The following is a 23,459-nucleotide window of genomic DNA, read 5'->3' on the forward strand; positions in this document are numbered from 1 at the left end:
TTGGCAATAACAAAAGCAGCTTGTCGTTAGATATTGAACTGGCTTCAGAGTTTCTCCGACACTCTTTGATGGACATCAAAGCCTCAGTAGAATTCACTATCATTATTGCCCAACTTGTATGATTTAGGCACTGAACTTTAAAGAAAGGAAACAATAAACAGTAACTACCAAATATGTTCTATCATGCGTTATGATCAGAATAAGAAGAAAAACCTTCAGTCAAACATTTTAGTATAAGTCCTCCAACTGGTACTAATTTTGTAATTACATATTTTCTATTAGGACCTGAACCTTACTGGTATGCTCGTTGACAATGCTACAGTGGGTGAATGGAACCTCCAGGGTCTTCCAAATGATGACCTTTCAATTCAGAATGGCATCATTGTCACAAAAGCATCTAGATATCCTTTGTTGATTGATCCACAAGGTCAAGGAAAGAGCTGGATTAAAAATAAGGAAAAGAATAATGGACTCCAGGTAAATAGTTCATTTAATATTTTTTATGTGTGTCATTTAACATCATAGTTAGCAATGCACACTATTTTTTCTGTCTTCATACTTTGGCCATGTGTAAATTAAACCTGATGTTTATGGTGTACAGTTAAAACAAAATTGATGCAAAATCTGTGACCTGTCTGTGTCAGGGTGAAATAGCTTGTACTGTTTTGTTATCTCCTAGAAAGAAATTTTCAAGAGCAAATTCGAATTTTATGTTATGCCATGTATATTTTTATGATGAATCTTTTAATTACTTGTCATAGAGAAAGAGAAATGTAGAAGGAAGTAAATGACTTGCAGAATTAAGACCAGACAGGATCAGTCAGTTGCTGCTGCATGGCAATAACATTTTAGGGTAAGCATTTTAAGAGGAAAATAGAGAAAAGAAAAAGGGAGGAATTGGAAAAAGCTAGTGGCCTGAGGTAGAATGGAAATTTAGTGATCTTTGAGGCATGTCAAACACAAAGCCCAAATTTAGGCTGCATCTTAACAATTAAATACATGGGATAAAATTATTTATTGCTTAATTTATCCACCCTTCTCACTTTCTATCAAGCAGTGCATCCTGTTTGGGACCTGGGTCTTCTATTTAATTGAAAATTTTCTTCTTTTTTCTCCTTCTAATCAGCCTACCCTTCATGCTTTGTTACACCAATAAGGATGAGTTGTGATAAAGATCTGAACACGTGATATATTTTCAGGCCAGATCAAGCATGATACTAAAGAATTAGTTATTAATAAATCAAGGCTATCCTACAACTGTAGATTATCATATGAATACCATGGTATACTATCTTCACTCAAAATGAGAGTGACGGATGAGAAAAAAGAAATTGAGAATGAAGGTAAGGATGGTGACATCCAGAGAGCTGATGACATCCTTAACCTCCCGGAGCTTGACCTAGATCTGTATTTCCTAGCACTGTTAAGAAAGGCCCAACATTCAATGCCACACCAAATCCAGTTTCTCAAAAAATGGTGTAGAAACATAGCTAGAAACAGGAAGTATTGACTGAGAAGAGACAGGAAAGTAAAGTACAACATTCACAGATCTTGGAAAAAATGGATGCCTTTATTAAAAATATGATGAAAAGCTCTCCTAAAACATGAGTTATATTCACAGAAGAATTTAGGCATTTTGTGACTGTGTGAAATCTACTGTCTTACAGTAGATAACATGACTTCCTCTAAATTACATCAGATCTTACTTTGACCCCCCCCAAAATTGGATCAAGAAATGCCAGTGTGAGTAACCAACAGGAGACAACAGAGAGAAGGATGCATCTCATATTTCATTCTCTTTGAGACTTGCATCTCCTACTCAGGATTTCAGAGAGCTGCCAAGCTGAGCTCAGGAACAGTGAGTCTCCTTCAGTTAGGGACCTACACTGATTCTTTCTGCCATGCTGTAGCCTTTTCCCCAATAATTTTAAAGTGTCCTCCAAGTAGCAACTTCAGTTCCCTCCTTTAATTGGCACTGAGTCTGTATTGCCCACCCTCCAGGTGGCTGCTCTTGCCATGTGTTGGCATGCAGCCTATGGAAGGGGACTGCGAACACGCAGGTGGCAGGTGGCATTCCCTGCTCCAGTAATTGCCTAAGGATCTTATATCACATACTCACCAAAGCAGAGACTGGGAGATGTAGATTAAAATACTGTTTCCTCTTTCTCTGCTATTCACACACTATAAGTGATGATGACATTTGACTGATGAGCCAGAGAAAAATGTCTACCAGGCTTGCCTTGTGTGAATATCCAGCCTATGAAATTTGTGAATCCTGACATGGCTCAACTACGGTACTCTCAAAACTTTGAATACACACAGTTGCGGCCTCTAAAGGCAGAGGAAGCTTTCCTGATGAAAATTCAGTCAGTTATGGGCTTTTAGACATCCTGGCTCAGATTTCAGCTATATTAGAAGAATCTGAGTTCTCCCCCTGTGAAGTCCAGGAAGAACAGAGTTATGTCAAGACTCTAAATACCCAAGTGTTTAGATTATGCCTTTACATCTGGGATAGTGTAATTTCCTATGGTCTTATTAGGGTTTTATTGTTGGCCATTAAGACACTTCATCCCTCAGTTTTATGTAGGCTAAAAATCTAGGCAACCTGCCGTTTTGGTGGCTGCATATATACTTACATTATAACAAAGCTAAAAGTGCAGAGTGGTGGAACATAGTATTTATTTTTAAATAATATACTGTTTTAAGATTGTGTAATGTTCCTCTAGATGTTTTAATTATACCTTTTTCAAAGAGCACAGCCTGCAAGACAACGAATTATTTTAAAAACATGCCTATCCTAGGGTTTTTTCTGGTAAAAAAACCACCCCAAACCCATGGCTTAACAGATGCCTGGAAAGGCTATTCAATTATCATCTCGAAGGCTTGTGTTAAGTTTATTAAATTTAAATAAATGAAAAGAACTCTATGTAATTTTTAGAAATTTTAAGACTTTATATTGTGAAATGGGAACCGAATTGGAAATTCAACATCTGATGCGAGACCAGGCCTCCTATGTAACACTGGTTCCCTGTCTAAACCCTATAAATATTTCCCTGCTTCACATTAGTGTTCTGGGCATAAATCCATTAATATTTAAAAGGTACTGAGATACTACACTGATTAGATATATACGTAGATAAGTAAATAAATAGATAACATTAAAGAAGTGTATTCTGTTCTGTTAAGCTTAAAACAAAGTTTCTATTCATTTCAGCAAATGTGCATGTTGGTCCCTAAAATATAATCATGTGTAGATATCCCAGGATAAGTACAATTTTTGAAAGCTGCAATAGATTTTTATACTATTTTCTATGTGCTTGCAAATGCATGCTATATTGTGAACCAATCTTCCTAGGTTACAGCTATGAACCACAAGTTCTTCAGAAATCATATAGAAGACTGCCTGTCCCTTGGCCGACCTTTGTTAATTGAAGATGTTGGAGAGGAACTTGATCCTGCTCTAGATAACATCTTGGAAAAAAATTTCATAAAATCTGGTTCAGCACACAAAGTAAGATGAATCGTAAACGTGAAATTAGAAAACAATAGGACAGATGCTGGGTATCTGGTAGTCTGGATACTGCCAAGATTCACCTCTTTGCAACACTTAGAAAGATGAGTAGTGAACTCATGGGGTTGGATTTTTTTTTACCCCTTGATCAGAAAGTTTTAAAAGTGTAAATGAATACGTAAAAAAAGATTTCACCTATTTTTCACTGGATAAAATAACTGTTTATCGGAATTCAGCTTTTGAAAATTGAGTAATATGTTTTATTTTCAGGTGAAACTAGGTGATAAGGAGGTAGATCTGATGAAGGGGTTTACCCTTTATATGACAACAAAATTGGCTAATCCTGCCTATACTCCAGAAATTAGTGCAAGAACAACTGTGATTGACTTTACTGTTACTATGAAAGGGCTGGAAGATCAGCTCCTTGGCCGTGTCATCCTCACAGAAAAACAGGTATCTAGTAACTTGCAATATTTGTATAGACGGAAGGTTTGTTCAATATCTGCACTATGAGTGGATATATTCAATGTCTTGGTTGAAATCAAATGCAAGAACAAAAATGTGAATGAAAGCTTAGGGGTTTGTGTATTTGCTGAAAGACAATGTGGAGCTGGTTTTTAATTGAATGGAGGGACCTAAACATTTATTTTAAGATCTGGCCTTGGAAAGAGAAGAAAGAAAATTATTCATTAAAAATACATCACCGGCATATACATGACATACATAAAGCATCTTTATTCCTTCATATATAGTAAAGGCTCCTTGTTCAGTCAGAAACCTCTTTTGTTTCTGAATTCCTTTTTAAACTTAATTTGAATTACATGAAAAAATGCTTATGAACTTGAACTACTTCTGCCAGCCAGGCTCTAGTGTGCATGGAGATATGAGATTTTTAAGGAGCCCTGAAGACTGAGTTGACTCTGCTCTTACTAAAATTTCCATTGATTATGTGTAAGCAAATATAAGGAAGAAAATCCTTTCTCAGGTGTTTTTCAGGAGTTTTATTTCATAATATCAAATCTGAGACATCATCTACAATAATTTAATTCCTAGATCATTCCTAATTCTTTTTGTGTGATATAATTTGACAGCCTAGTTATCCAAAAAATTAGGAGTCAATTCATCACAGGCATTGGGGACAAAGGTGAGTTTTTTACTGTGGCACTCATACCAATAAATACATTAATGTTACGGTCCAATTACACTGAGATGAAATATTTTCTTCCCTTCTCATTAAAGTAAAAGCACAGAAGCTGTATTTCACATCAAATTGAATGACTTATTTATTTCAAAGGGAACATTTCATAATTGTGTCTTTGTGAGAAAAGTAACAAAAATTAAGGTTTAGATTAGCAGAGCTGCTGCTTTCAGTAACTAACTCAGATAGGCTTGCTCATGTGAGAGCAGTTCCTCACCTAAGGGAAATCATTCCTCCTTCTTCGACTTCCCAAAGCATGTTCTAACCAGTGTGCTTTAGTGGTGCTGTCACTTTCTCTGGCCGACACCTTTCCACTTTGCTCAAACGAGCATTTGCTGAAGAAAGGACTGGAATCTAAGTGCCCTTCCTTCAGTCTGACAGTCACAACCAGAGGTTAGAAAGTTATTGTTATGCCCAAACTTCCTGTGAATTGTTCCATGAAAAATGGAAAAACTACAACAGCAGGTACTGAGGAAAAGTTACCCATTAGTAGGGTGGTACAAATGCTAGGATGCAAAACTTTTAATCTTTACCCCAGTAGATGTATGTTTATGTAAGCAAAATTGAACAGCATTAGTAGGAGTGGCTAGGACTATCCTGACTAACCTCTGATGGGAGGAAGAGGTTTAAATCAAGATAGAAGTGAAATTTGTTTCTCATGACCTACGTATAAAACGCATCTCCTCACACAGAGATACCTTCGCTCTGTGTTTTTTTTCCTGGACAAAACTATTAGAAAATTCATATTGAATGTATGTAGCAATACCTAGACTGAATTTTGGGTCAAAAATATAGTCACTGAAAGATATTCATCCAGTGCTGTATATCAGCTGAAGAGAGCTGCAAGGATAGCTGGTTAGTGTCAGCACTACTTGCTGCACAGGGACATGTTTGCAGGTGAACAACATTTATTAAACTTCTTCCCTTTAGCAGATATGAAGAAATCATGGTGGTTCTGTCTCTTCTGTCTCAATATGAGATGGATGTCCTGGTGTAGACAGCCAGAGCCAATGGAGCTCTGATAAATTTTGTTCAAAGACAGAGCATGAACAGTGAATCTGAAGAACAGATTTTCTATTACAAATAAGAAGACAAGTTTATGATCACTGAGCTAAAGTAATAGATTAAAGGAACCAAGACATTCTTAAAGATCGCTGTAGTGATCAATGGAATATATGATCAAAGAAGTGTTTATTCTTCCCAGCCTTAAAGATTGCTCCTGTAACTATATGAAAAAAAAAAAATGTTATCAGCATCTTTTTGTACTTTGATAATAAAGTTGCTGCCACTATTTGTGTTCAGAACAGCTATCTTTTATGTTATAAATGCAGTTGTGAATCCTCTTGCAAACAAAAGCCTGGCATCAGGTATATTTGCTAATTTTATGAAAGATACTCTTTACAGGCTTACAAATAGAATGGATGAGGTGCCTGTTCTTAAACTAAGCATGTCCTTAACTAGAATTTAAGCATGTACTTAAATGCATGTTTGAGTGTTCTGTAGAACTACTCCTTTTGTGTAATTCTCATCTTTTTTGCATTAATGGTGAAGAAAGAGGAGAAAATGCAGAAAATTTGAAGCTGAATGAGTGATGCTTAAGTCATTCTCCTATTTTGGGATACAGTTATTTGTAGCTTCCACAGAGCTATTGTATAGCCCTATAATATATTACAAACAGGTTTCCAGATAAGAAGTTTGTGAGAGTAAAGAAATTTGTCACTACTTCTTTGAAATACAGGAGAGCCTCTCCTGTACTGCGTAACTCTGTACATCTCCTTTTTCTCTAACTTGGCATGTTGACAAGAATGAAAATAAACTGAAGCCACACGTGCGGGTAGACTGGTATTATTAACTACCCTTTTCTTACAGGAAGGTTGACTTGATTGATTAAATAAAGGTAGCCAGCAAGGCTATCCCTGAATTCTGTTGGACTGTGCAGTATAGATCCCTCATTTCACTTGGCATTGTGTTGACTTGTCTGTCATTGTTCCTTTGCCATTATCTGTCCTGTAGAAATAGCATAAAAATTCCATATGACATAGATGATAATTGTAACATTTCCTATTTTATAAGCAGTAGAGGAGTGTATCTTGCAAAATCACAGAATCATAGAAATTAGAAATGGAAATGGTCATCCAGTCAACTTCCCTAACAATGTAAAATCCATCTATACAATGCATCTTTCAGTCCTTCATCTGATTTGAAGTACTTAACGTAATGTGGCTTTTTTCACTTGCCATTGGAAACTAGCTTTAGTGCTTTGTGCATCTTACTATGAGGAAGCTTCTCCTGGTAATTCTGATGTGTTTTTTCTCCACAGTATGCTGCTTTAATCAAATAAATGCAGTATACATATAAATTTCTTTAGTATATAATATTTCTGTATTTTATAGAAAAAACAGCAAAGCCTCCAGTCTATCATGAAGTCACATGGGGTTTGTGTCATTATAAAGAATCTTTCTTTGAATTAATCTTAAATAGTCTAATGCAAATTTCTGAATACAGGAACTGGAGGCAGAAAGAGTCAAACTGATGGAAGAAGTGACATCTAACAAGAGGAAAATGCAGGAACTTGAAGATAATCTACTCTTCCGTTTAACAAGTACAGAGGGTTCTTTAGTTGAAGATGAGTCTCTGATAGAAGTCCTAAGAATCACTAAAACAACAGCAGAAGAGGTGAATTTTGAATGCATTGCAGATACATTTTGTAATTGTAATTTAAAGATTATTTGTAGACAGATCTTTTTCTGGTTTTTGTTTTTGTTTTTTTTTTTTTTCCATTCAGAGCCACTGTGTAACATCTGACTTCTTAACAAATAAATGGTAGAAAGCTAGCATTTTGTCTTCATAAAGTGTTGCAAAATTAAACTATTACCTGGATACTGCTTTATATTCCAGGCATACTTTGCAGGTGTAAGTTTGAATCAAATCCCAATGTGCTTGGTGATTGAACACATGAAGATACAATGTCTGGGTTGAAACGCTGACAGAGGGAAGCAAAGCTTGACTAAAAATACCGTTGTGATCTTAATCAAGACCTTTTCTTTTTGCTTGCGCAATATAAATCACAAATGACATGACTTAATCTTCACGGTCTTTTCCATTAATTTTAAGGTCAGTGAAAAATTAAACATAGCAGCGGAGACAGAGGTGAAAATCAATACTGCACGTGAAGAGTATCGTCCTGTTGCTAGTCGTGGTAGCATCCTTTATTTCCTAATTGTGGAAATGAGCTTGGTTAATGTCATGTACCAAACATCGTTACGACAGTTCCTTGGCATTTTTGACCTATCAGTGGAAAGGTCTCAGAAATCTCAGATCACAGCAAAAAGGGTAGTATATGTAATCGAGCATCTCACCTATGAAGTCTTCAAGTACACAGTTCGAGGGCTGTATGAAAACCACAGATTCCTGTTTACACTGCTTCTGGCACTGAAGATTGACTTGCAGGCCAAGAAAATTTCACACTCTGAGTTTGAGACACTGATTAAAGGTAATTTCTCTAAAAATGTTCCTGTTTATATATGTCTGTGAACTGCCAAATTCAGATTTTGCAGTGTTTGCACTAACAATGTGTTTTATCTAGTGGATATAATGTTTTTTAACTGGTGAATGAAAGCATATATAGCCTAAGAAGGAATGAAGAGACAAATTTCCAAAACAAGAGCAATATAGATTATCAAAATAATGCTTAGATGAGAATATTTAACTGTTTTATATTGCAAAACAGAAAAAAAAAAAAGTCCATTACTTTGTAAGAGACCCTCTAGATTTCTCCTGTGTGCCTCTTTTTTTGAGTTGCCACATACCTACGTCTGTGAGCTTGGAGACAGTCAGCAAAATCTCTTTTGATGGCTGGTGAGCGTGTGAATGAGGCATGTGAGTGCACGAGGACTCTGTACCACATTCAAGTGTCAGTATAAAAAAAGTGGAACTCTGTTACATGTTGTAAAACATTTTTATATTGTATTACATTATGCCACTACTGCATGTTACTACTCAATGACAAATCAAAAATTTAGTAAAGTTTATAAAATTTGATGGTGGTGGACCCCACTGTCTCCAAGATATGATAAGTACAATCAGGTACTGAGATAAGTACAGTCAGGTACTTGCCATCCAAATATCTGAGTTTGCTTTGCAAACACCGATTTAATGTTCAGCTGTGACTCAGCTTTGTTGGAGGTACAAATGGGCATGATGCTGGAGTGGTGGTTAAGGGGCTGTTGAAGTTGCACAGTCCTGGAAATCAATGCATCATATGCTTTCTTATTCTGTAGTCTAGGTGAAGGGAGATTGGACTAACCATAGGTCCTTTCTAGATCTGGTCTGAAGACTTGGGTTTGAGTATCCTTTTAGGTAGGCAAGTTTTATTGCAGCTCTACAGATGGGGAAAAAGCAGCACAAAAATTACTGGGATATCAGCTTTGGGAGGCATTGAGACCACTTCCCCAGTAGGTCTTTGTTAAATGACTCTTCCATGCAAATTCTAGGTCTCTGTGTCCTGGTTTACAAAGATTTTTTCTCCTTAGATTATAGAAATTTTTTTTTTAATTACTTGTCATTTTTATGCTTAACAATGGTTGTTCTCCTCTATCATGTTTTTCACTTTGCAGGAGGTGCCAGTTTGGATCTGAATTCTGTGGAACCAAAACCAAAAAAGTGGATCCTTGACATGACATGGCTCAATCTGGTGCAGTTATCTAGCTTGTACCCTTTTGATCGAATTCTGGTGCAAGTTGTTAGGAATGAGAAGTCTTGGAAAGCTTGGTTTGATGAAGAAGCCCCTGAAAAAGCTGTTATTCCTGATGGGTATGACAGCTTACTGGATCAATTCCGTAAACTGCTCCTTGTCCGCAGCTGGTGCCCTGATCATACTGTTGCCCAAGTAAGATATGCTTTCGTACAATGGTTATGCCACGTGGCATCTCCTGTAGAACTACTAGTTCCAAACTTATGTTCTCTGAATTTGTTTTTATCGTCATATGTGTTGCAGAGTAAGCTATTTTTAAAATCAGGTATTGAAGTCCTTATAATTAATGGATGTGAAAGAAGTATTTATTTAACTGCAGTGAATTAGAAAGGACATTGCAAAACATGAAATAAATTGTGTTGGAGCTATAAGAATACCATTCTTTTTGTGTGGCACTTCTAAAGTGGAGTAAAGAAACTTGTAAAGGAGTTGCATTCTTCTGGTGAATCAGAAGATACATCCCTGTTTTTTTCACAGAAGAAGTGGAAAGAGAACTGTTCACTTTGGTGACAGGTGCACTAAAATAGCAGATGAATTGTTTACTTGCTCTCCATGCTCTGGAAGTAATCATTCAGACTGCCTCATGGCAGATGTAAAAGAAACTGTGATAGACTAGCAGTTTCTCCACAGTCTGTGATATCTGGATTTTTCTTCTCTATGTAGGTCTAAAAGAGATGTATGAGCCTATGAGTATCCTCTTTTCACTTTTTTTTGTCTTTAGCTACACTGGAAAGTAGTACTTCTGATTTCCTGCATATCTCAAATTTACATGTTACATGTTGTGATAGCATCTGTGTTGTGTTTAGGGGACACCATTTTTTCATGGATGTCTTTTTCAACAAGACCTCCTCCATCCTTTTTCCTTCTCTTCAGCTGGGAAATAAGAGAGGAGTATGGGAGGTCCATCTGTCACAATTTGAACAGACCAAAATAATAAAGTTGCTACTGTTTATTTATCAACACTCTTATTGTCTTACACAATCATCTTTGAGAAAGACTGTCTCTGAACAGTGATTTCAAAATCTGTAATTATTTTAATTTTTGAGGAAAAAGGGGATCCTTTTTGTGATTATCTTCTTTATCACTTATTTCTCTACTGTGTTTCCCCAGGTGTTACAAAATTTTACCTCTCTTTGCTAAGGCAGAAGTTACACTTAATAGTGGATGATTGTGTTATTTTTTCTGGAATTTGTGCCTTCTTCAGTCCACTTTGTTCCTGGGTGTTCCTCCCCATAATACAGGCCTCAGAATCTGTGCTAGTAGTTTACACAGTTGGAAAATCATATCAGTCAAAAAAGCGTTTCATATACCAGGATAGCTTCAGAAGTCCTTTTAGAAAATGTACGTGAAAAGAGGACAATAGGGAAGGTTTGACCTTTTAAGGATAAAGTCTGAGCTGTGTTTATGTTTTGTAGAAAGAGATAGTCAGTGTAAGAGACTTGAATTGGATAACCACTGGACAGGAGAGTTTGTTTGAAGTTTCCACAAATATATGGAAGATTGTAACTGGGTCAGATGAAAGATCAGTCTAATCCACTGTGCTGTAGAGACAGTGTCAACAATACATGCTTAGAGGAGCTAAGAATGGGGCTGATACAGAGAAACTCTTTTGTTTGGCTATCCACCAAGCTTTAGCAGTCAGTTATTTAGGGGCAATATCTGGGCTGTCCTCAGAGACGACAGTGGATCTATTGTGCATGGATTTCTTTAGTTCTTTTAAAAAAACCATTTAGCATCCTCTAGCAACAATGTTCACAAGATGGCTGTTGTGCGAGCAAAATTCTTTCCTTTCTTTGTTTGAAGTTTGCTATCTGAGAATTTCAATGGTTGCCTCCTGTGGACTGTAACTTTTGTTACACCAAAGTTGAAAATGAAAGTTTAGAAAGTTGTTGCCTTCCAATGTAGGTATTGGTAAATTCCACATCAGTGATTAATGCTAAATAAAAAATAAGTGAAAGGTATATATTTCTGGGAACTTGTTGTTTTTCAGGCTCGACACTACATTGCAGAATCTCTTGGAGGGAAATATGCAGAAGGATTTGTTCTTGAAATGGAAGCAATGTGGACAGAAAGTGACTGTCGAACACCTTTGACATGCTTTTTATCAATGGGGTCTGACCCCACTGAAAATATAGAACGTCTTGCAAAATCAAAGGTATCTTCATAAACTGAGTTTGCTAGAGCTGATAAAGACATTTAATAATATCCTTTGAACTAGAAATGGCATTTCCACATTTTATAGAAGTTCAGATGATGATATTTATATTCATACCAAGTGTTCTCTGGAAGTTAATTTTGGACTAGTAGCCAAAATGCATTTACTGAGGAAATGGAAATGTTACATTCCTGCTTTTTCCAGTTATTTGATTCCAATGAGCCCTCTGTCTTTATTCAGCAGACTATGCTAGTTCATTACTTAGTGAAAATGCTTAACTCTAAGAACAAAGCAATATTTGTGGTTTGCACTGTATCACATTCACCATAGGAGCTGACAGTAATGATGATTACAGGAAGATACAGAAAAAATCATAAATATGGTGACAAGAGACATTAATTTGAAACCCTGCCATTCAATCAGTTCACTTGATGGAGACATTCAACATTTCTTACAGCGCAGCATCACTTTAAGGCACTCTGTGCTTTATGTTTTGTTGTTCACAGTAGATGCAAGTATAATTTTCCCAAGAAGTTTTTCACAGGAGATCTCCATAAATTTTTCTCCCTGTTAGAATGTGTCTTCATTTAGACATGCAGGATTTTGGTATGCAATAAGTAAGACTTACTTGCAAAAGTGGAGAGCACCCACAAATCTCTTTAGCTAATTAGAAAGTTGAGATGCTTGTTCTCTTTGTAAATCAGGACTCTCTTATTTTATTTGTCTGACTGTGATAAAGAGTGCTTAAATCATGATCTAATTCACCTGAGTGTTTAAACTTAGGAATCTTAAGTCTGAAGGTGTTGATGTGACTCTTGTCCCCAAAAAATGTGCAGCCGGATAGCCAGCCAATATACAGACATAGGGAGGGAGAAGGATGGCTGTTGCGTGAGCAGGATTTTTAGGTTTATTGGAAGCAATGCATTGGACGAACAATTTTATTCCTATTTGCAAAATATTCTATTGCCTTTTTCTAAGATATGAGAGACATTTTGCCTTTGTAGAAGATTTGAAATTAACTGCAAGAATATTTATAGACTAGAAATGGGCATTTTTTAAAATCCCTTTTCAAGTCCAAGTAAACACATTAAGTGGTTGTGATTGGATTTCTGTTTTCATGGTCTATGGTATTAATACAAGTGGAGTGTCAGCTTTGTGGTGATGTTTTCATTCACCTATTCTGCTCTTCAACACATGTATCCTGTGAAATGGACTCCTAGATAGGTACTTACCCTGTCTCCAGTAGGAGTTAGTTTCTGTAATCAATAAAGAGTGGCTCCTTTGAAAGCAATGCAGAGCACACAATTGAAACTTAACTCTGACTTGCATCAAGGAGTTTATTTCTATGCCAGTGGCCATGTAAGGGGGTGAGGAACACTAACCTCCTAATAGAGTCACTTGTACTCAGCAGGTCACTTAGAGTCACTCTTGCAAGGAGTGCTACAAGATGCTCTCCCATTAGGTCAAATCTTAAGCAAGACATTAGCCTTTCTCGGGAAGTGCTGGTAGGTAGAAGGTGCTCTGTAATTGTGACTGTTACAAGACAGAAATTTTTGCTGTCATTCTGAAAGTATATTGCAGTGGGCAGTTTTAATATGTTTTCATGCTTTAAGGAAAAATATATAGAATAATAGAAAGTGAGGTTGCAAAAGAACTAAATTGATTGCCTTGTTTATTCACGCATGGTTTATGAACAAGGCAACATCAGCTAGGCTGTCATAACCTGAAGTTCAATTGTAATGTCTACTGTAAATGTAAAGTTAACTGTAATGTTTAACTGTAAAGTTCTTGTCTGATCTCTTGAAGTAAAAATCTTAACACACAGCACATAGAAACCTTTCAAATTTACAAAAGCCATCAAGATTCTGCAAATCAAACTACAAACACAGATCTTTTTTTTAAGTGAAAATATACATTAACATTGTGGGACTGGAGTAGCACTTCAGTAGTTCTCTAGCTTTTGAAAAATGTATCTAGAAATCATTTACAGTTTTCAGAAACATTTGCAAGAGGGCTTTGTGTTTATTTTGCTAGTTTGTCAATACATTGTACTTAGTTCCTGTCTTTAGGCTTTCTCTGCTTTTTTCTGAAATAAACCTTTGACTTAGCATAGGTTAGCTGCACCAAGGATCTGATCTTGGTATATATGTGATTCAATACCTCTAAAGTATCCTTTTTTTTTTTCCTTCTTAATGATGGAAAACTTCCAAAAGATATGCTGGGCCTATTTTTCAGTGATTTCCCTGTTACAGGCATAATTTGTAGTCTTAAAACAGATTGTCAGTACTGATGGTACCTCTAAGTATGATATTAACAATATAAATCAATGATCTGCAGTTGGAAATGTTCAAATTTGTGACCAGAATGTTTTTTCATTCTAAAATATAGTTGTTCAGATGGTCTTCTCTCAAAGAAATGAAAGCAGTATCTGTGACTACTGAGCTATACAACCTTGTTTATAAACCAAGCAAGCTCTATCTTAAAACTAGTTGGATTTCTGCCCCCTTTACCTTCATTTGAAGATAGAGTGAAAATTTAACTTTCTGAATTAAAATGAAGTTCATTATGCCTAGCACTTTGACTTCATTAAAGCCAGGTATTTTTATTATTGTAGAGATAGTTTCTTCTTTCAGGGAATGATGCACAGGACCTTCAACAGAACTGTCAGGGCCACTGTAGTGACTAAAATGATAGTATTTTCACCTGGATTGAGATGTATTAGGATGACACAGATAGATTGGTATGACTCACTATTGAGAGAAACGTTCTGTACGCAGACATTTTGATAGAGTTCTTTCAGAAGGAGTAAAATGAGGACAATCCATAGTGAAAAATATTCTTTCCTTTTCTTGATGTTTCTGTAACCTTTAATGATTGTACATTTGAGAGGTAACATTGCTGAGAAGAGCAAATTATGAGCAGATGCTTTGTTAGGGAATAATGTACCAGCTGAATATTTATGCACTCTGCAGGGTTAGTCATAGTTTTTGACTTACGGGAGTGCTAGCTGTACTCAGATACATCTTAGAAAAGGTAAAGTTTTTGCTCCTCCAGCACATAGCCAGCTTCACAGGCTATTTAGCCTTGCTTCTTTTAGCTGCAATTTCAGGTTTTACTGACCTGAAAGCAGGATTTAACTGCTTTCTTATCTTTGGCATTCTCTTCTCCTTAAATCTTTTGCCAGAATGTGGAGGATCATATACAGCATCTGTATTTATACCGTTCAGTAAAATCAGGTCAGGGCCTGTTCTCTGACCCTGAGGCCAAATGACCCATCACAGCTTGTGTCCATACACTTAACCTTTTTCTCCTGCAAAAGTAGGGCAGGCTGTGGACTGGGTGGCTTCCTTCTTTTTTATTTCACAGTGAGAGAGTCCCAGAAGCAGGAAAACTTAAGATTTACCTTTGTAGCTCTCAGCCAGTTGAAGATAGGCCCAGACTGATAAGTCTTTATGCAGCTCATTGCCCACAGCATGGGGGATACTCAGCTGTAGGTCTTGAACATGAAGCTCTCCATGAAACAAAGTCTTTTCATCAATTCCCTTTGCCCTCAACATGTATATAGAATAATATTCTCAACTGGGTTTGATAATTCTGGTTTTCCCTGGTGGGAGTCAGGCAACCAACCTAAGCCAGGAGACTACTTATATAATAAGGACAAGGGCAGTAAGAACAGTAAGCAAGAGGGGGTCTGCCTGCACATTACTTAGAGTCTTGTATGGTCCTGCTTACAACCTACTCAGCCTCTCTTTTTCAGATCCCCTTGTGAGAGCTTGTATCATCATCTGTTTTTCTGAACTACTGACTTTCTTCTCCCATGGCCTCTGGAGGAAAGGCTCCATAAATTTCCAGAATTCTTGTGTTTGCATTTCTGAGCTTTGTCTCTTCTGAATCCAGAAAACTAACAGCTAGAAAACTAGCTAGAGTTAGCAGGTCACCAAACTAGAATCTTCTGAATCAGTGGCTCCACAGCTGCCAATTAATGATACAGGATGTTTGCTAAGGAATGACTTAATGTGAACCAATCTTTCCTGTCCTTCCTGCTTCCTTGACAGTTCTCTGTTAAATGAAATAAATATATTCAGACACTAAAAGACACCAAAATTGTTGGCTTTACTGTGTGCATTAATTATTACATGGAGCCTTAATATCTGTCCGTCGCAACATAGTCCACATCATAGGAGGAAGAATAGTCAGGCAGCTATGTTTCTGTGTGTATGTCCTGCTTTATTTAGGAAAATGGGGAAAAGGAAGGGAAAATGTTTCAGTTGTCTTATCCCATTGACTTTGTCAGACCTGCAAAAAAAAATTATGTCCAAGAGGTGTAGTTTTCTTTCAGCAGGTGGAAGATAAGAGAAACTTGGAGGGTTTTGCTTTTTTGTTTACTACATTTTAATATAATCATTCTCCATTGGTATTAGCAGTTTTCTTTGTGGCACAATGTCACTACATATGGACCTACAGAAGCAATACTTCATGTGTATAATCATTCTGAAGAACTATATATAAAATAAACTTTCTTTTTTTCCTTCCAGAACATTCCCTGTCGTGCCATTTCAATGGGTCAGGGCCAGGAGGTCCATGCAAGGCGCCTGTTAAATCAGTGCATGCAAGATGGAGGATGGCTCCTTCTACAGAACTGCCACCTTGGCTTGGAGTTTCTTAGTGAATTAATGGACACCATTGCAACAACAGAATCTATGAGTGAAGGTTTCAGGACCTGGATCACTACAGAGGCTCACCCAGAGTTTCCTATTAATCTTTTACAGTCCTCTATCAAATTTACTAATGAACCCCCTCAAGGTAGGAAACCATGCTTTTTTTTAATTTTGGGGCTTGCTTTCATCTCTTCCTCCTCTCTGTATCACTATACTCTCTGCAATGTTTTGGTTGTTATTCTCTGTTGTTACGTTAGTTAAATACAGCACTGCGTAAGTCAGTCTTGCGATGTGTAAAGCATGACTCTTTTGGGAACAAAATAGGTATTGTTTGGTTTTGCAACAGAAATTGATAGTGATTTTGTTGTTTGTGTAGAACATGTGGAGAATGCCAGATCAGTGGACCTTTCTTAAGTTTAGTACACTCCATCACTCTTTTCTTTCTGTCCTGTTGACCCCATCCAAGGATGCAGAGGGGGAATGATCCTGTGCTCTACTGGGTAACAAAAAGGAAGGACTCTTCTGAACACTCAACCTCAACCGCCCAAGCTGTACAGTATGTAGCTGTGGCTGTTGCTTTTTGTTATGTCATCTGGCACTGCTGACAGGAGACTGACCCCAGCTTCTTTGTAATTGTCCTTCAAGTATTTGTAAGCTGCTGCTAAATCACCTCTTAGCCTCTGTCACAGGCAAGACAGTTAATAACAACCCTTAGTGGATCTGAATACTGGGGTTTACTTAAGAACTGATGAGATTAGGGCTTTTATGCTACTTGCTTATTTCACACACTCACTCGCTCATGCTCCCAGCCTCCTGTATTGCATTCATTATGTCTTGACTTCCCTTCCCATCACAGAGATTGCTGCTGGTCCAGGAAGGTCAGGCAGAAAGTCATGCTTGTTTCATGCTGTGCGGCTACTTGCAGCTACCAGTCTTGGACATTACTGGCCTAGGTCCCTGGGCATCCTTTGGCATTTGCCTCTGTGCATCTCTCCTGCCTCCAGGATCTTTTCCCACTTCCAGGATGTTTCCTCAAGCTAGGATGTTCATTTCATGCTTTCTGGGCCTCTAAGCCCTCAGTTTTCCTAACCTAAGCAGTCTATGTGCAGAAGCACAATCTGTGATCAGTGTCCTAATTGGAAGTTCTGACTCATGTTTCTGTATTAATTGGAGGATTCAGGATGTTTCACTTTTTGCAGCCTGTACCATTCACAGTTAGCACATAGCAGATTTGTCCTTGAGGGTTCAAAATTTCAGTTTTGGACAGCCACCGTCCCTCATACGTGCACACAATTATCTGCTGCCTTTCAGTATTCACAGTTTAAACTGGTTTTTGCATTCTACTGACTTCTCTTCAACAGACTAAACAAACTCAGCCTTCTTCTCCTGTTTTTGTAGGTCATGCACTCTCAGTATCTGACCACCTTTATTGCCCCATCCAGTTTCTCCACACCTCCCTTGTGTGCCAAATGCAGACAATATATCTGAGGGGAAGCCTGATCAGTGCTAAGTGGAAAGTGATAAGAACTTCCTTTAGTCTACTGGCTGTGCTTCTTCTGAGGTAGCCCACTATCTGGATTACCTTATTTGCAAGAAGAGTGCAAGTTTGGTTTATAGTCAACCTAGCACCTGTAATAATCCTGAAGTTCTTACCAGTAGATCTCAGCTAGCAGATCTCAGCTTGTACAAATGCATGGGGTTATTGTGCTGCAGGTGCAGAACTTTGCACTTCTCCTTGTTGAACTTCATGTAGGTTTTGTTGACCAAGTCTTCATCTCTGTCTAGATCCCTCTACACTGATGCTCTGCCATTTAGTATGTCAGCCACGCTCTCTAATTCAGTATTGTCTGCAAAATTGTTGGGGTTGCCTTTTGTCTCCTTACCCAAACCACTGATGAATATATTGAAGAATATCTGTCCCTGGTGTACTTTGCTTTTTTTCTGGCTGCAAGGATATCTTAAGCCATTGATTACTTAGGATTCTCTGAGCCTAGTACCCAACCTGCTAGCCTTCTACAATAAGGTGATTGGTTTAGTGGATGAGGGGAGAGCATAGAGTGTTGCATATTTTAACTTGAAGAAGGCTTTTGACACAGCCCCCCTAGTACATCCTTATAGACATACTGATGAAGTAGGCATTACAGAAGTGGACAGTGAAGTGGATTGAAAATTGTGTGAACTCACAGTCTCAGAGGGTTGTGGTCAGCTGCACAAATCCATCTGGAGAGCAGTCACCAGTGATGTACCCCAGGGGGCAATAATGGGGGCAGCAGTGGTTAAAATTTTCACAAATGACCTGGATGATGGGACACCCTCAGCAAGTTTGTACTTGATTCAAAGGTGGAAGAAGGGGCTGATACACCAGAAGGCCATGTTGTTGTTCAGTGGGAGTTTCACAGGCTGGAGAAATGGTCTGACAGGAATCTGCTGAACTTCAACACAGGGACATGCCAAGTACTTCCCCTGGGGAGAAAACCTCATGCACCCATACACGATGGGGCTTACCAGCAGTAAAACAGGTTTGCAGAAAAGGACCTGGGGTTCCTGATTGAAATCAAGTGGAACATGAGCCAGCAATACACCCTTGGAGCAAAGATGGCATATAAATACGTGATGGGAGTGAGTAAAGAAAAGAGCAAGACTTTTCTCAGTGGTGCCTAGTGACAGAAAGAGAGGTGATGGACACAAATGGAAATCCATGGAATTCCACTTCAGCATCAGAAAAAACTTAATCCACTGTGAGGGTGGTCAAATACTTGAACAGCTTGTTCAGTGAGTTTGCAGACTCCATCCTCAAAACCCACATGGATAAGACACTGAGGAACCAGCTCTAGCTGACCCTGCTTTGAGAAGGGGTTTTGCGCAAGGTGACCTCCAGAGGTCCCTTCCATCCTCAGCTATTTGGTTTTATTGTGTGATATGAAAACATCCAGCTTTTCTAGGTAGTCTAACCTGTTGCTCTCCTGCTGTTGAATGTCTTTCTCTTACCAGAATTATGCTGCTACCTGCAGATGTCCTTTATATACTTACAGAAGCAGCTTACTAGCCTGCCTTCTATCTACTCATTATGCACAGTGAGGGAAGGTTACTTTGTATTTTGGACTCTGGCAGAAAGAAATCCCAAGCTTGACACTTATTTTGTCTTTTAACTCCCTCGTCTTTAACTAACTGTGTAATGCATTAACTTGCCCTTCATTTATATATATATATGTGTTGCCACTGATTTCAGTTAATGAAGTCAGTAGGAGCTGAGAATTTTTATCCAAGGTCATATTTAATGCCTCAATCATTTAAACGTCTTATTTCAGTATCCATCTTCCTTTGAACATTACTAAGATGTCTACAAAATGTCTAATCTTGTGAAAGACATCCTGTTTCAGTGTGTATACTCCACTCTCAAGAGCAGTTAGTCAGTCTGCTGTTAAAAATTTCTTACTTCTTTCTCTTCTCCTCCCCCCTTTTTAATTCAGTGCTCAGCATCTTTTTATTGTACTGTTGACCCCTCCTTATCATTCAAATGATAACACCCTATAGCTCCAAGAGGCTATTTTATAAGTCAGGTTACAACCAATTTACGACTTGCATTTAGTAATGGAAATATGCCCAGTGTAACAATATGTCAGGATGAAATATAAACAGTTTTAGTTTTCTGATACTGTCCTGCCACATTGGTAGCATAATATGATAAGACACTTTTGTTTGATTACTTTGTCTTGATTTTGGAACTCTCTTATGATACCCTTATAATATTTTGAAAAACTATTTGTTTGAATATTGTTCTACAGGATCTTTGTGAAGTAGGAAAAAAGGAAAAGGGCTTTTATTGTGTCACAGGAAGTATGATGACTTCAGCAATCTATTCACTGCACTTGAAATCTGTCTTTTTTAGACTTGTGTTAAGCTGATTAGGTGGAAGATATCATAAGAGGGACCTGGTGTCAGTAACTCATGCTCGGTCTTGTCTGCCAAAGGCAGACGATGCTTCAGTAACCCTGCCTGAAAGCATCCGGGAGTAGTGGAGCTTTTGTGTTCTATGGAAGCTGAGATTATATCAGTATCATCTGCCTAAAGCTGTTCCTGGGATTTGAAATGTCAGTGCTCAAACAAAACTCCCCAAGTATTAGTATTTCCACTACAAATTTAGGTTCTCATCTCATCAGCTTGGTATTTGTATGCTAGTTTGAGAAGGCGCATACAGAATTTTGAGATTGTTATAGGAATGAATTCTAAATAAAATTGTCTTTGGTAGAACTAAAATCTCACTTTATATGTAAATATTGAAACACAAACTCTTGAATATTCAGTGCTATATTTCATATGACATTAGGTGTCTTTTTCATTGCCATATAGTTGCTGAATAGTTATGTTTATATTTCAGTTGTTATTGTAACATTTAGAATATGATTACTTAAGTGTAATTCCTTCCAGACTCCTGAACTTAATTTAGTGTGTCATCTACCTGAAACAAAATGTAATTTAAGTTTGTCTGCTTTGACCAGATGAACAGATAATTGATTCAAAGAGATTATTTGAAGCTATAAATAAGATGATACTGTAAATTGGAACAGAGAATTCTGCTTAGTGGAAGTTGTAGTTATGGGTTCCATACATCGTTTTGCTCATATATTATATTTTTATGCTTATTTTCTAGGTGTGAAAGCTGGCTTAAAACGAACATACTCAGCTATTACTCAGGATCACCTAGAAGTGAGCAACATGCCACAGTGGAAACCATTGCTATATGCTGTAGCATTTCTTCACACAACTGTTCAGGTTTAAAAATACGTTTCTTTTCTTCTGTCATAAAGCCATGTTTCATTTTTTAATGCACTGTGTTATTAGATGAAAAACATGTTTAAATGGAAATCCCGTGTTGGTAAATTAATACAAATAAAATAAGAAAGAAAACAATGCACCTCTATTACTGCAACTGTCTTAGAACTCTGCTCATGTTGATCTTGTACCTCCAACAGAGATGGTATTTCAGAGTTAAAAAAGGACAGTCGACCAATAATCATTTAGTGTACTCTTCCATTAAAATCTTTGGGCATGGCTGTGTGATCTGTCTTTCAACTAACTGTTTTTTACTAATATTTTCAATCATAAAAGCACATTAAAGAAATTATAGCTCGGGTTGGAAAACCATAGTCTTAAAACTGCTGCTTTCACAATGAGAAGGTGTAAGAGGGTGAATATAAATCCTTCCTGCACTGAAACCTGTAGGCGGAAATGAAGGTGGAAGATGATTTTGGGTCTTGTCTTTCAGGAGTTCCATTAAAGAAAGTGCTTTATGGGTTAACCACAGGTTTTTATCATTCTGTTGATAGAACTTGCAGTATCCTTAGTTTATATTTGGTGCCTAGTTAATTTAACTCTGTGGCATCCATGCACTGATATGTTGTGGTCCAATGGAAGCCTGTGGTATGCTTGTCTTTGTCCCATCGCTTCTTTCTTGTTGAAAATTAAGAATGTTTAAATACCAGATATTGCCCTAACAACCACATACTGCCAGCGGCATCTGTAAATGATTCAGTAGGAAGCAGCTTTTGCTACTTGCATCTGCACCATGCAGAGACATCAGTGGTATGAATATACATAGTCTATAGGAGGACTACAGACAATGATCATGGCTGATTAGTTTGGACATCCTTTCCTAAAACAGTCACTTCATTTTTGAAATTCAAACCCTATAGTTCTAGACTCACAGATTTACTGCACGTAAAAAAGAGGATTTTTTCTTTGTGAAAATGTTAATATTCCTATTCTTTGTTCGTATCTCTCTACTGATGATGATAAATGAAGAAATATTTAACTACTAGATGATTAATCAAGCAATTTGACCGTGTGTGTGTGTGTGTGTGTGTGTTAAGAGAAGAATCATTTTTTTTAAAGTTGGTGAAATACACCCCCAGCTGGACTACTGTGTTCTTAGCCTATTTCATGTATTCTTCTGCACTTAATGTTTTCTTTACACTTACTATCAATCAGCCTTTTACCTTTACCTCTATCTATTTTACAGGAAAGGCGAAAGTTTGGTCCATTGGGTTGGAATATTCCTTATGAATTTAATCAGGCGGACTTCACAGCCAGTGTGCAATTTGTTCAGAATCATTTGGATGATATGGATATTAAATGTGGAGTGAACTGGAGCTGTGTTCGCTATATGCTCGGAGAAGTACAGTATGGTGGCCGTGTAACTGATGACCTTGACAAAGCACTGCTGAATACATATGCAAGAGTGTGGTTTGGAGAGCATATGTTTAGTGAAAAATTTTGTTTCTACAAAGATTATGTTATTCCAAAAGGGAAAACAGTTGAAGACTATCTCCAGTACATAGAGCAATTGCCAGTGATTGATACACCTCAGGTAAAATATTTCAAAGTATTAAAGGGAATTTTTGTCAGATAAATAATCATCAGGTCTATTTTCCAGAGCCATGAATGTATAGGTCAAGATTAGCAAGCACACCATTATAGTGGGTATCTTGTGTGGATCTGCTGACTGGGAAGAGGTAGATGAGGCCGCCTTAGCCTGGAGAAAAGAAGGCGCTGGAGAGATCTAATTACGGCTTTCCAGTACCTGAAGGGGCCTACAGGAAAGCTGGAGAGGGACTGTTTATCAGGGAGTGTAGTGATACAACAAGGGGTAATGGGTTAAAACTAAAAGAGGGTGGGTTTAGATTAGATATAAGGAAAAAATTCTTCCCTGTGAGGGCAGTGAGGTACTGGAACAGGTTGCCCGAAGAAGTTGTGGATGCCCCCTCCCTGGAAGTGTTCCAGGCCAGGTTGGATGGGGCTTTGAGGAACCTGGTCTAGTGGAGGGTGTCCCTGCCCATGGCAGGGGGGTTGTAACTAGATGGTCTTTATGGTTCCTTCCAACCCAAACCATTCTATGATTCTATGATTCTATGAAGGTAAAATAGAAACAGAAGTCAATGGATTTCTGTCTCATTGCTATCAAGTTGATAAATGCCTTTGGAGTTAAGTTCTATCAAAATTAAATAGACGGGGCTGAACAGAAAAAATCTGGTTTTCTGTAACTGATAATGTGCTGGCTAAGAGGGCGAGAAGATTCCAAGGTCATAAAACAAACTTGAGAAGCTTTGAATCTCTGAAGGTAGTAAAAGCAGAATGCAAAGGTATTTGTGCTGGCAACAGTGCACCTTTTCCAAGTGAGGGTAAAT

At 37.7% G+C, this 23,459-nt stretch overlaps 1 protein-coding gene across 5 annotated transcripts in view; it reads left to right on the plus strand.

The window, feature by feature from the left end:
• The window catches only part of LOC129202965 (dynein axonemal heavy chain 5-like), a 165,442-nt gene that overhangs the window by 110,564 nt on the left and 31,419 nt on the right, over window positions 1–23,459 (plus strand). For 4 of the 5 annotated variants that reach the window (XR_008575879.1, XM_054816739.1, XM_054816741.1 and 1 more), the window contains exons 60-69: window positions 283–477; window positions 3,356–3,511; window positions 3,782–3,964; window positions 7,215–7,385; window positions 7,824–8,202; window positions 9,326–9,597; window positions 11,453–11,617; window positions 16,153–16,420; window positions 20,927–21,048; window positions 22,295–22,642. Coding sequence is in view for 4 of the 5 variants with exons in the window: in XM_054816739.1 (XP_054672714.1) it covers window positions 283–477; window positions 3,356–3,511; window positions 3,782–3,964; window positions 7,215–7,385; window positions 7,824–8,202; window positions 9,326–9,597; window positions 11,453–11,617; window positions 16,153–16,420; window positions 20,927–21,048; window positions 22,295–22,642 (2,259 nt within the window). In the remaining variant the exon portion in view is untranslated. The remainder of the gene's footprint in view (window positions 1–282; window positions 478–3,355; window positions 3,512–3,781; window positions 3,965–7,214; window positions 7,386–7,823; window positions 8,203–9,325; window positions 9,598–11,452; window positions 11,618–16,152; window positions 16,421–20,926; window positions 21,049–22,294; window positions 22,643–23,459) is intronic. The other variant, XM_054816740.1, reaches the window with a different exon arrangement.

Source organism: Grus americana, chromosome 2 (genome assembly GCF_028858705.1).
Source record: "Grus americana isolate bGruAme1 chromosome 2, bGruAme1.mat, whole genome shotgun sequence".
Classification (NCBI taxonomy): Eukaryota; Metazoa; Chordata; class Aves; order Gruiformes; family Gruidae; genus Grus; species Grus americana.